This window comes from Phalaenopsis equestris, unplaced genomic scaffold (assembly GCF_001263595.1).
Source record: "Phalaenopsis equestris unplaced genomic scaffold, ASM126359v1 Scaffold000021, whole genome shotgun sequence".
Taxonomy (NCBI): Eukaryota; Viridiplantae; Streptophyta; class Magnoliopsida; order Asparagales; family Orchidaceae; genus Phalaenopsis; species Phalaenopsis equestris.
This window is the reverse complement of record NW_018164463.1, coordinates 711,507-724,367: the sequence shown is the minus strand read 5'-3', so window position 1 is coordinate 724,367 and position 12,861 is coordinate 711,507. Positions and strand designations below refer to the sequence as shown.

Sequence of the window (12,861 nt, the reverse complement as noted above, 5' to 3'; positions counted from 1 at the left end):
GAGCATCTGGTTTGCAGGTTAAAGAAATCGTTGTATGGGTTGGAGACATCTCCGAGACACTGGTACAAGCGGTTTGACTCCTACATGATTCAGATTGGCTACAGGCGATGTGAGTATGATTGTTGTGTTTATGTGAAGATTCTTGATGATGGTTCTATTATTTTTTCCATTATTGTATGTTGATGATATGCTAATTGTTGCAAAGAATATGAATGATGTTCGTAGTTTGAAAGCTTTATTGAGCCAGGAATTTGACATGAAAAACTTGGGTCCTACGAAGAAGATTCTTAGAATGGAGATTCATCGAGACAGAGGCTCAAGACGATTATCTTTATCTCAACGAGGCTATGTTGAGAAAGTGCAGAAAAGGTTTGAGATGAGCAAAGCAAAGCCTGTAAGCACTCCTTTGGCAAATTATTTTAAGCTTTCTTCAGAACAATGTCCTAAGACAGATACAGAAATTGAAGACATGGCAAAGGTTCCGCAAAGGTTCCATAAAAGGTTCCATATGCCAGTGCAGTTGGCTGCTTGATGCATGCAATGGTATGTACACTTCCTGATTTGGCTCATGCTATTAGCCAAGTCTGCAAACACATGGCTAAACCTGGAAGGCGGCATTGGGAAGTAGTCAAGTGGATTTTTAGGTATCTGAAAGGTACTCTAGAATATGGAATTATTTTTGGCAGTCAGCAGAATGATCATTCAGTTGTGGGGTACGTTGATTCAGACTATGCAGGTGATTTGGATGACAGAAGGTCTACAACTGGGTATGTGTTTACTCTTTGTGGAGGGCCTATATGATGGAAATCAACAATTCAGTTTATTGTGGCATTATCTACAACTGAAGCTGAGTACATGACAGTAGCTGAAGCTGCTAAAAAAGTCTTATGGCTTATTGGGCTAGTAAAGAAACTGGGTGTTGAGTAAGGTAGAGTTCAGTTGCATTGTGACAGTCATAGTGTTATTATCTGGCTAAGAACCAGGTGTACCATGCGAGAACCAAGCACATTGATGTCAGGTATCACAAGATTAGAGAGTTGATTGCTTCTGGGGAGATATTGTTGCAGAAGTTTCATACTGATGAGAATGCAGCTGATATGTTGACCAAGCCAGTTAATATCAACAAGTTCTTGCATTGCTTGGACTTGTTGAATGTTTGCAGTTGCTAGAGAAGCATGGTGACCCAACCCACAGTGATGCAGGTGTAACTCTCAGGTATCTTTTCTCCTAAGGGGTTGGATATTCGCCAAGGTGGAGATTTGTTATGGTATGACTCATATACCATATAGGGACAGACACTGGATCTAAGAGGAGCGGAAGAATTTGTCCAAATCGGGAAGTTACGTAGATCGGGGGTGCGGGGGCAAAGCCCCGCGGTACGGTACTGGGGTAATGCTGTAATTATGTATTGTACTTAGGGTTTACTCCTGAGGTTATAAATTGGTCTGTTAGTAACCTCGGGAAGTATTCCTGATTTCTGTATTCTCTTTTCTGAATTAGTGAAAGAACTCGCCGCTCTGCTCCTGAGGACGTAGGCATCTTTGCCGAACCTCGTTAAATCTGTGTTATTCTAGATTTGTGTCGATTACTATTTTTCTTTGCCCTAATTTCTCAACAAGTTTTATCACATGTAATCACTGAATTAAGTTCCTTTACATGCTGATTAAACTTCAACTATTCCTGCTTAATAAATTCCTAAAAAGGATATTTTTATATGATTTGTGCATACATGGTGCATTAGGAAGCATTTTTTCCCGACGTTTTCGTGTGCAGCAAGTAAAAAGCCAACTTGTAACAGTGCAATGATCACATTCATGGGCCTAGGGCCTAACAGTATCATACAACAGATGTACAAGTAAATTTTGCAAGAACTGTCTAAAAACACGGTTCAAAAGGTAAAGGTACTAGTTTTTCGTTTAGGAAAACATGATATATTATTTTTTCTACGCATTGGAGGATTACTTGTATCAAGTGGCAACTAGGAGCAAATCATTTTTTCTAGATACTGTCAAACCAAAATCTTCTTCCATGTCCAATTCGTCAGGCCTTCTTCCTTCAGGGAGCTCCCAATCAAAGTGGAAGAGTAATTGTGCAAACCAATAAGATAAGCCAACTATTGCAAATGCGATGCCTGGACACATCCTCCTTCCTCCACCAAAAGGAATGTACTCGGATTTAGACCCTTTAAAATCATATGATGTATATTCAAATCTCTCAGGTTGAAAGCTCTCTGAATTATCCCAACATCTCGGCTCCCTCATGATGGCCCATGCATTGATCACTATCCGACTTCCAACTGGTATTGTGTTGCCTTCTAATTCGATTGTCTCGCGACAAAGTCTAGGAGCCAGTAGAGGGGCTGCTGGATACAGTCTAAGGGTTTCTTTGACAACTTGATTCAAATAAGGCAGCTTGCTTATGTCACTCTCCTCTATATTTGCTGTTCCTTGGAAAGTATTTCTTACCTCTGATTGAACCTTCTTCATGATGTTTGGGTGTTTAATGAGTAAAGACATAAGCCACTCCATAGTTGAAGCTGTGGTATCAGTACCTGCTATAAATAAGTCCTTGCAACAAAAACAATATAATTAAAAAAAGTAAATTTTTTTAATAAATAAGATAACTATTAAGGAATATGTGTCAGTATTGAATTTAGTACTTTATGGAATAATTGAAAAATATTTTGTATGAACATACGAAGAAGCTATTTTTAAATCAAGGTACAAGATTTTTAATTAAAAAGTGAATTTAATTATTAGCATATTTAGTCAAATTATGTTTTCTTTAATTTGTTTTCAGACTCCTAAAATAAATTAGAACAAATAATTTGATAAAAAATAACTCTCACTATAGGCAATGTGAATCCTTCAAATGAATTCTAACTAGCTGCTTTATATTTCTGAACACTTGCTAATGTATGTAATTGTGACTTTGTGATGATTGGTAAGTTGGGTAAATGGAAGCACATAAGTGTTTCTAGCTAGCAATGGATGAAGGAAATTAAAAAAAAAAAAATCACTAAAGCAAAACACTAAAACTGAAAGAAAAACCGACGGCTTTTTATACGTCAAAAAAAATATTTTAATTTCCAAAGGTTTTGTGGTTGTTTTTGAAAGCATAACTACAATATAAATGTTCACTTATTAACAATATTTTATTTTTCGACTGCTTTTAATTATAACTGACAGAATAACCCGTTAGTTATAAAAAAATATTAACTAATGGATATAGTTCATCTGTTATCTTCGAGGCCGTCATCTGACGGTGTTTTAGCCGACACAGTTTATTATTAAGTGACACGAATGGTTGTTGGTAATAGTGTTAAAATAGCTGACACAATAAAAGTGGTTTATAAGCCGTTAAAACTAATCCTATATACTGCCCAAAATCACCTCCCTCTCAGTCTTGCCCTAATCTCTCCTCCCGACCTCTCATCTTCTCTACTCGAAGCCCTCGCCTCTCCCAGAAAACCTCGCATGTGTCTCCGTGTTTTGTCCAAAACCAATGCTTTCATCCCTTAAACCCTTGCAATAAAGTCACAATAGGAGCTAGCTAGAGAATACAGTGGTGGGATCACAGCTTACAGTGATAAAAAAAACTTCCACTTTTCACCTCCTTCCATTCCGCTGCTACCCGAAATGGCCGAGGAAGATAATTTGTTATCTTTATTTTCATTTTTTTTTCATTTGCTTTGATGAAAATTTTCAGGGTTAAGGATTTAACAACTAGAGAGGTTGTCAAATATTTTTCTATTTTAGTTGGATTACATCTAGGGCTGGGAATTTAGCTTGATGATCGTTGGAAGGTTGATTCAAATTTTGGCTCGGATTGAGATCAGATCAAAATAAATGAGCCAAGCATCTAGCCAAAATTTTGGATCAATTTTTTTTCAAGATAACGCTAGCTCGGCTAGAAATCTGATTATTAACAACATATGACTGTGAATTTAGCAAATTTAGGTTGAAGTTCATTAATCACTCAAAATTTAACTAGAATTTTGGCTTAGATCGAGATCAGATTAAAATAAACGAGCCAAGCTATCAACCAAAATTTTGAATCACATTTTTTCAAGCAGATTTTGAGCCAACCTGAGCTTAGCTTGAAATCAGATCTTTAACACCCCTAATTACATCAGCGATCGGCTTTAAGCCCATATTTTTTTGCTTTATTTATGGATGCTCTTACTAGAAATTTACTGGGGAATGCACCTTGGTGTATGTTCTTTGCCGGTGATATCCTTCTTGTGGATAAGAATAGAGAAAGAGTTTTTGCCGGTGATATCCTTCTTGTGGATAAGACTAGAGAAAGAGTATAGGAAAAACATAAATTATGGAGGCCAATATTAGAGTCTAAAGTAATTTGTTTGAGTGGGTCTAGAATTAAATACTTGAAATTTAATTTTAGTAGTAGTAGCTCTAGTGGAAGAGTTGTAGCTAGTGGGTGATCAAATAATTTTAAAAGTGTGAAAGTTCTAGATATCTTGGGTCTCTTGTTCAAAGTGATGGTGATATAGATGGGGATGTAGTTAATTAATACAATTCTAGTTGCTTGGTTTAAGTGGAGGAATACATCCAACCTATTCTGTGATAGGAAGTATTGCTAAGCTTAAAGAAAAAATTTATAAGATGATGGTGAGATCTGTAATGTTCTATGGCACAAAATATTAGCCTTTGGATTGAGGGGCTGTTCTGTTGAAAGTAGCATTTATTCTGAATGGGTTTTAATAAATACTACAAATCTAGAATTGTCAAATCCTGAGGTACGTGCCAAATTGGGAATAAGATTAAGTTCAAAAAAAAATTTTTTCTCAGAAATGGATCCTAAGTTTGACTCACATATGAAACTCAAGATGAAATAAACACGCAAGGTACGAGACAAAATTTTGGATCAGATTTATTTAGAACCAACATATCAAATTTATTTGGATTCTACATCATCTTGGCTCAAAGTCAAATCATTTAACAACTTATTATGTTAGTTCTTTCAAAGATCATTCAATGGTCAAACTTTGACTCGTAATTGATTAAGGTGCCTCCTAATAGTATATGTCACTGTAGCGACATCAGCCCACTAACAAATATATTTGTTTTATATCTTGTCTCCAAGTGAAAATCTCACTTCATATCCAACGTTTGGCACACATAAGCAATGTCATTATCGTCCTCTCCACCTAGACCTCCGAATTACACAAGCCCAGTGATCCATATGTGGCATTAAGAAATATCCTCAGTTGCTTACAAGGATTTGGATACCTTATCCAAGACCCAAACTCTTGAGCATTGGACTATAAATGTTGGATAAGTAGTGTATTGTATTTTATTAGAATGGTGAGTTAATGGGTCCCGAGTCATATTATGGTGGGTCCCTAAGGTTTCAAAGATGATTTTCTTGAAATACGAACAATAAGTTCAAATGTCCAAAAATATTACAAAAGTGTCCGGGGCTTGAACCTCAAGACCTTTTAAAACCCTTTGAATCATTTCGAGTTCATTGGAACTTATTACCATGTTGAATTAATAGTCCCCTAGTTAAATTAGGATTTAGTTGTGATTTTCTTACCTATGTGTAGTGAACTTTAATCTTTAAATTATCACATGAGTAGGGTAACTAGTCATTCATTTGATGTTTCTTTTAGGAATTATATAGATTATCGCCCTTAAGGGAAAACTAAGCCATTAAAAAAATATTACCTCTTTGATAGAAATTGAGCTTGTAATGTTTGAGGGGGTTGTAATTGAATGCATTTTTCTTTTCTAAATCTCATTAACTGATTTTAGTTCAAGCCCAGTTCACTAATAAGCTTTTAATTCTTGATAGGTAAATTTGTACTTTTGAAAAAATGTCAAAATGAGATGAGATTAAACTTTATCAAAGTTTGTATCATCATTTAACCATTGATTCAGAGCTTTAAATTACTGGGTTATCATCTTCCTAAATTAAGCCCTTTACATTAGATTCATCCAACTTAATTGACTTCCAAACCACAATAATTTCAAAAATTACACTTTTACCCTTTCATATAAAATAACATGAATTGTTTTCAACCCTTTAACCCTCTATGTTTCAATTATTCCAGAGAGTTAATTATCATAAATATTACACATTTGTCCTCTGGTTTGACCTAAATCTTAATTAAAGTTCAAAATTCCATAACTAAAATCTTGTCCCTAAGGCTTTCTACTTCATAATTCCTTAAATTTAACTCAAATAACTTTAAAACTTTGTTGTTAGCTTACTCATTGGTTAATTAAAACATCAGAGGAGAATTTATATTTTTCTGATTTTTATTTTATTTTTATAATTATTTTAGTTTAAGAAATAGGAATTTTCAATGATAATTATTTTATTTAACTAAGATAAACCTTTTGTCCTTAGAAAAATTATCAGAGGCTTATCTAGATCAGAGGACCACTTGAAATAATTTTTGTGAATTTTTGAATTATATCTTTAATTTTTATAATTTATGGATTAATTTTAGTGGGTAAATAAAAAGGAAATATATTTTTATTTCAAAAATTCATTTTTTTATTTTTCATAGTACCTCTAACTTCAGGAAACTTAGAGAAGTAATTTTTATATTTTTGTAATTTTTATTTTAGTTATTATAAATATTTTATTTAAAAGTTAAGGAAAATGCATTTAATTATTAAAAATACATTTTCACACCTCTAGAAATTTACAAACACCTCTTTCAGTTATTCTTTGTAGTTAAGATGTTACTTAGGTTAATTTAGAGTAATTTTATATTTTAGGTAATTTTTACTATTTTTAATTATTTTCAAAATTAGAAAAACAACTTAAAAATAAAGTTTTAAATTTTGACTTCAATTTAGGGAAAGCATTTAATTATTAAAAATAAAGTTTTAAATTTTGACTTCAATTTTTTTTCCTTAAGTTTTTCTGGTCTCAAAGAACATTCCAAACTAATTTTCATAATTTTCTAATTTTTCTTTTATTTTATATAATTATTTAAACCAAAATTATTATATTAAAAATAATTATTCTGATTTCCAAATTTTTACAAACGCCTCCTAATGTGATTACCAACAACTTGGCTCATTTTGGTGATTATTTGAATTATTTTATATTTTCCTTATTTTTAGTAATTTTTTTTAATTTTAAATAAGAAAAAGTAAATGAAACTCTTTTAAATCTGAATTTTATTTTTCATGTGGTCCTTTGAACACAGTAAACCTACCAAACATGATTTTATATTTTTTTAATTTTTTTTAGAATTTTTTAATCAAAAATAGTATCAAATATCTTAAAAATTAGGTCTTTTCATCATAAAAATATCCTCTAACCCTAGAAAATTCACAGAAGACTCCGAACATCATCAAGAATAAACCCTCAAATTTTCATTTAAGTTATAATCATAAATTATTTATGATTTAATTACTCTCTAGAGTATTTACTTAATTTAAAAAAATGATTTTTCTACACTAAGATATGAATTTTTGAAGTCTCTATAATTATTAGATTCCAAAATACCCTATTTATCTACTTAACTAAGTCAGCGCCAACACAAACTCCACGGCTTTGAAGCCCCACGCATCATTTTGCGATTCACCATGTCTTACACCTCATCTGCCATGCACGCCCACAATTCAAAATCCATTATGTCGTCCGACGTGAACTTGTACGTCCGTTCGATAGATGCGGAAATAGACGACATCCGTTCATCGTTTCGGATCACTCGCTCCTGAGAACCGTTTGTGTTCTAACTCTAATATCTCACTCGATTATCAATCAAATCACTCAGTTTTGTTCATACACCTTCTTCTAAGTGAGACAAACCTATCTATATGGTTGAATACGTATAAAACACAAGTTCTCTTCGCAAAGGTTCAAACTGATGCAAAATTTAGAGATTTTGGGTTATACTTTTGCCCAAAAGGTGAGGCCTCGATTGAGTTGGTTAGAGACATCACCTCCTTAAAGTATCGATTTGAGCTGGGGTGTGGCCTTGGTACGATTTCGATTAGAGGGTGACTCAGGCTTTAACAAGAGGTATATTAGGGTGCTTGGGAGAAAGGGATTTTGATTGAGAAAGTTTATTTGAGGTCTGTAGAAGGTTATGGAGTGATCAATTTGGAGTTTTGTGGAGTTTGTGGGAATGGACGAAAAATTTTCTGATTTTCAATGTTGAAATTGGGCTTGAGTAGTGGAAATTGATGGCTGAGGACAACGGGATTGCACTTAGAAAGGTTGTGAGAAGCTCTGGAAGTAAATTGGCAGAGTTTCCCCAAGGATTTGGCATTTTGCCTCATTCGGCGGTGGAAGGGGGGATTTATAATTGAGGCCAAAGGGAGGCGTCAAGGCTACCCTTAGCTGGTGCCATTAAGCTAAGGTGAAGGGCAATTTGGCGCACCTAGCCAATGCGAGATAGCCACAATGAATGGGACAAACTTCGGGTCTAAGCCATGGTGGCCTCTCTCTGTTTTTGATTTTTCGGCCATTAGGGTGGTCGACCATACCAAGGGTGGCGACTAGCTAGCTCAGGTAAGTCATGGTAATGTTTAATTGTAATTAGCCTCAGGGTTTAATCAAGTCATGGCATGCATGAGTCACTTAACCAAATTTAGGAATGGGTTCCATAATTTGAGGGACCCTTGGTCCATGACTCAAAATTAAGGTTGTCTTAGTGATTTGATTAGCATCTCAAGGGTTTAAACATGGTTGTGGTGATTAAGGCGTGGATAAACTCAATGAACCTAGGCTAGATTTTGGATTTAGACCCAAAATGGGGTTTAAGCTTGGATTTGAATTTGGGTTTGTTTTGGGCTTAGACTTAGAATAGTTGAGGGTTCAAATTAGCTTAGGAAATTTTCATGATGAGTTTGGAAAACAACTTTTGTCGAATTGGATTGGTTATGTGGCTTATTTTGATGAAATTGGCTTTGGGTTCAATTTGGGGTAGTTGACTTGGGTTTGGAAATTGGATTTCGAATTTGGTGCAATTTGGCTTGAATTTGGTTCAAATTGTGGTTTATCATGATAACATTTAGTTTGATTTTGAAATTGGGTGAGTTTGAAATGAATTTGTGTGTTTGTGTGTGTGTGTGTTTGCGTGTGTGTGTGTGTATGTGTGAGGAGATGTAAAATTTTACCTTTCCAGAAAAAATTGGTGAAGGATTTTGAGAGATATGTGTATGAAAATATTCGAGCATTGCGTGGATCGGTAGGAGACTTTGCTGGAGGGATTTTCCTCTTTCTTTCAGATAAAAAAAGCTGTGTTGTGTTCTTCATTATCTTATAGTTTTAATAAACACTTTCTAAAAGCTTTGCTTTAATTTAGTGAAGTTTTCAATTGTGTTTTATCGATGCTTCATGATGTGGTTTTCTTTACTCTTTTCTTTTAATATGAAGTAGTGGCATGTAAAGGAAAATTTGTTTTATGATAGAATTCTTCAAAATAGAAAATTTTTTATTTCCATGTGATGAGTAATATCTCCTTTGCTTTATTGACATAACTTAAGTGTCAATATGTTATGTTAAAATCTATTGTAAGTGAAATTATAACTCAAAAGAGTGATGATCTCGCAACTTGAGTGCACTCACATTGACCTGTTGTCTATGTTGAAGTAGTTTAAGCGGCAATGAAACTCTTAAAAAAATGTAATTTAATGATCTGTTCCTATGAGAAGCTTCTAGTTGACAAATTGTTTCATTAAACTAATATAATATTAAATGTACCTATATAATCGAAAGAGGGTAAGTAGACATATGTTTCTTGTTGACATATGGTTATTACATAATTCTATCAATTCTTTTACTGTTTATGTCATTATCTTCATTTTACTTATCTTTTGCAATGAAATGGATGCATGTTTAGGAATTTAAAATTGCTTAGATTTACTCTTATTTCATAATGTGATGATATCTTCATCGATTCTTAATTTACTTTACAAACTGATCACTTGTATTATTAAAATCCATTGCAAAACATAATGACTTGGGAAGGCTATGATTTAATCAACTAGTGAGTACAACACTAAACCTTGGATGGAGGGAATGCCACATCCAAGGGGGAGTGCAAATAGATAGGGAGATAAGTTTTGATCGGCATAGAATTGCTACTTCTAGGGGGACAATCTAGATCCTTTACCAATTTGGTCTTTAATTTGGGACGTGATGTCTGGTTGGTCCTACTAGAGAAGGATCAGTGGGTATTCTAGAAGTGAGAGGCTAGAATCTACTCAGCACAACTATATCAATCAGGGACTTAACTTTAATTAGCCAATGTTCTTTATGCACTTGGGAGAGCGTAAAGAATAGGATGCTCCTATTTTTCAACTAGCCACATTAAATTCTGAACATTTCATTCTTACACATTATCTAGGTTGTCGCATGTAAAAGGTAGTTTTTAACATCTCAAAATTCTCCAAACTAATTTCTCTAGTTAGGTTTATCTATAAATTTAGGTTTGTATTTAGGAGTCATTATCAGAAAATTCCCTTAATCATCATTCCAAACTTAAAACCTGACAGTAGCAGACTAGAATTAGCCTAAGTGATACTTACCTTGCTTCTCTATGGGATTGACACTCAAGTCTTAAAAGAAAACTCTATACTACTTATAACGATACATATACTTACGTTAAATCCCTAGTGTGTAAAATATAAATCAGTTTTAAATTCTATAACATATCCATTTTTTACATTAGCCACTTAAGTAAACTAAGTCATGTTTTTGTTCATGGATATAATTATTTGTGTAATTATGGGTGGGATCAAGTATTTGGAACCATCACAAGAGATTGAAACTGAAGTAATTACACATTTATATAAGCGCACATTCTAGGGGGCATCATCAACCAGCCCCTGATAGGGAGAAATATGATATCTTCTTGCCTTTTATCTCTCTGTCGGCACTATTTTTGGTGTGGGGTTTGCCCGGTGATGAATCCTAAATTCTTCTTACTTCCTCTCTCTCGTTGCAATATTGGTTTCCATGTGTCAATCTGAGTAATTTCAAAGGTATGGGTCCTCATTTTATGAAGGAAATTAAGCTAAAGGATATCAAAATATTTTTTTTATTTCTTATAGTTTTATTATTTCTTTTCTTATATCCTTGATTGGGGAAGCTCTTTCCATGACATTGTAGGACCAACCTAAATTACTCTTCTTAGATAGTTCATCAAAACTTTAAATTTCATTTATTCAAAATAGACATTAGATACTTCTCAAAACCTTTGAGATTTTTAACTTAAAATAGTATAATTCTATAAATAACCTACACATCTAATTGGAAAGTGATATGCTTTTTTGGAATTTGGAAGATTGATTCTCTATGTTCTAAGCTAATAATGCAAAGTTTGTGGCTTTTCTACTTTTATAACTAGTCTTAGAGTATATTTTCTAAGGTTTGTTCCATTAAGAATCCTTTTTTATTATTGAAAGAGCTATATTATGGTACTAAGGGCTTTGTGGCTAAAAACTTTTAAAAATTTATAATCAAGTTCATAGAAACTTACACGTCTATTCTATGGTTAACCTTTATAGGTGATAAAATTTCTCAGCTAACGGAAATTTAAAAAGTTAGTATTATAAACCAGACTTTGTTGTGTTGTCAAATCTTTGTAGTATTGTTCGTAATTTTGAATGTTGTTTTGGACTTTCTACTTGGGTGTTTTTCATTTCTTAATTGGGTTTTGTACTTTGTTGCTACATGGACAATTTTTTCAAGATTTTAAGGTAGGATTTTCCCTTTGCAAATTTATATATTCTTTCATTTTAGGGAAAAACTAAAGTTCATATAAACACAAAATCACAAATCACAACTCTCAGACTCTCATAAACTCAACTTAAAAGATCACAAAACTTTTCTTGAAACTTGATTCATAACCCATACAACTATGAGGTATTTGTACAAATTTAGAAGTAATCAACAATAAACATTATTCAACAAGCAAACTAATCTCAACCCTTCATTCTTCACCACACTTATCACATAGACATGCATCAAACGTCTCACCTAACATTGACTTTTCACCATATCAATTCTTCAATAAGCATAATCATTCAAAATAAGATTATATATAACATAAAAAAAGTTTATTCCTAATACTCTCCCATAAACTTGATATGTAACTCCAAGAATATTGTAGAACTTTATGAACGTTTCTTACTTCAGTAGCTTAGGAAATATGTTTACAGCTTAATCTTGAGACATCACGTACTTCCAATCCACTTCTTTTCTTGTAGCACATTATCTTATATATTCATAACGAGTGTCATATTGCATGCTTCTATTATGAAATATAGGATTAATTGCCAATGCAAGTTGAATTTTTATCAATATGTATCTTGACGAGCAGCTCTTGTGGAAATTGTAATTCTTTCAATAATATTATTAGCCGATTTGTATGATAAACACAAGAAGTAGCTGCAATATATTCAACTTCACAAGTTGAGTAACAAAAGTTTGCTTCTTCACTAGCCAGGTGAAGGCAATATCTCCCATAAAGAACACAAATCAGGTAGTACTCTTTCTACCATCTAGATCTCCACCCTAGTCATTATCACTATATCCAACTTTTTTATATATGTTAGAAAAAGAGTAAAGTAAACCATACTTGATTGCACCTTTAATGTATCAAATTATTTTCTTAGCAATCTTGAATTGAGTTATCATTAGAGCTTCCATTTATCAACTGATTACTCCAACTACATAAGTAATATTTAACATTATACAAGTTAAGCAATGTAGACATCTGACCAAAGAAAAATATGTTGAGATTTTCATACCTATTTTATACTGTTTTTGATGTTATTGCACTTTAAAGAAAGGTATTTTTGATGTTTTTTTTGCAGGAATGATGAATTAGGGTCATTGGAGCAAAAAGATGCAAAAAGGAGC

The 12,861-nt window shown here is 33.1% G+C and overlaps 1 protein-coding gene across 1 annotated transcript in view; it reads right to left on the bottom strand.

Annotated features, from left to right (window-relative positions):
• Positions 1 to 1,684: 1,684 nt before the first annotated feature.
• The window catches only part of LOC110018395 (premnaspirodiene oxygenase-like), a 19,554-nt gene continuing 8,377 nt past the window's right edge, over positions 1,685 to 12,861 (bottom strand). Inside the window, exon 2 of the mRNA XM_020715696.1 lies at positions 1,685 to 2,567. Coding sequence (XP_020571355.1) covers positions 1,968 to 2,567 — 600 coding nt within the window. The 3' untranslated portion in view covers positions 1,685 to 1,967. The remainder of the gene's footprint in view (positions 2,568 to 12,861) is intronic.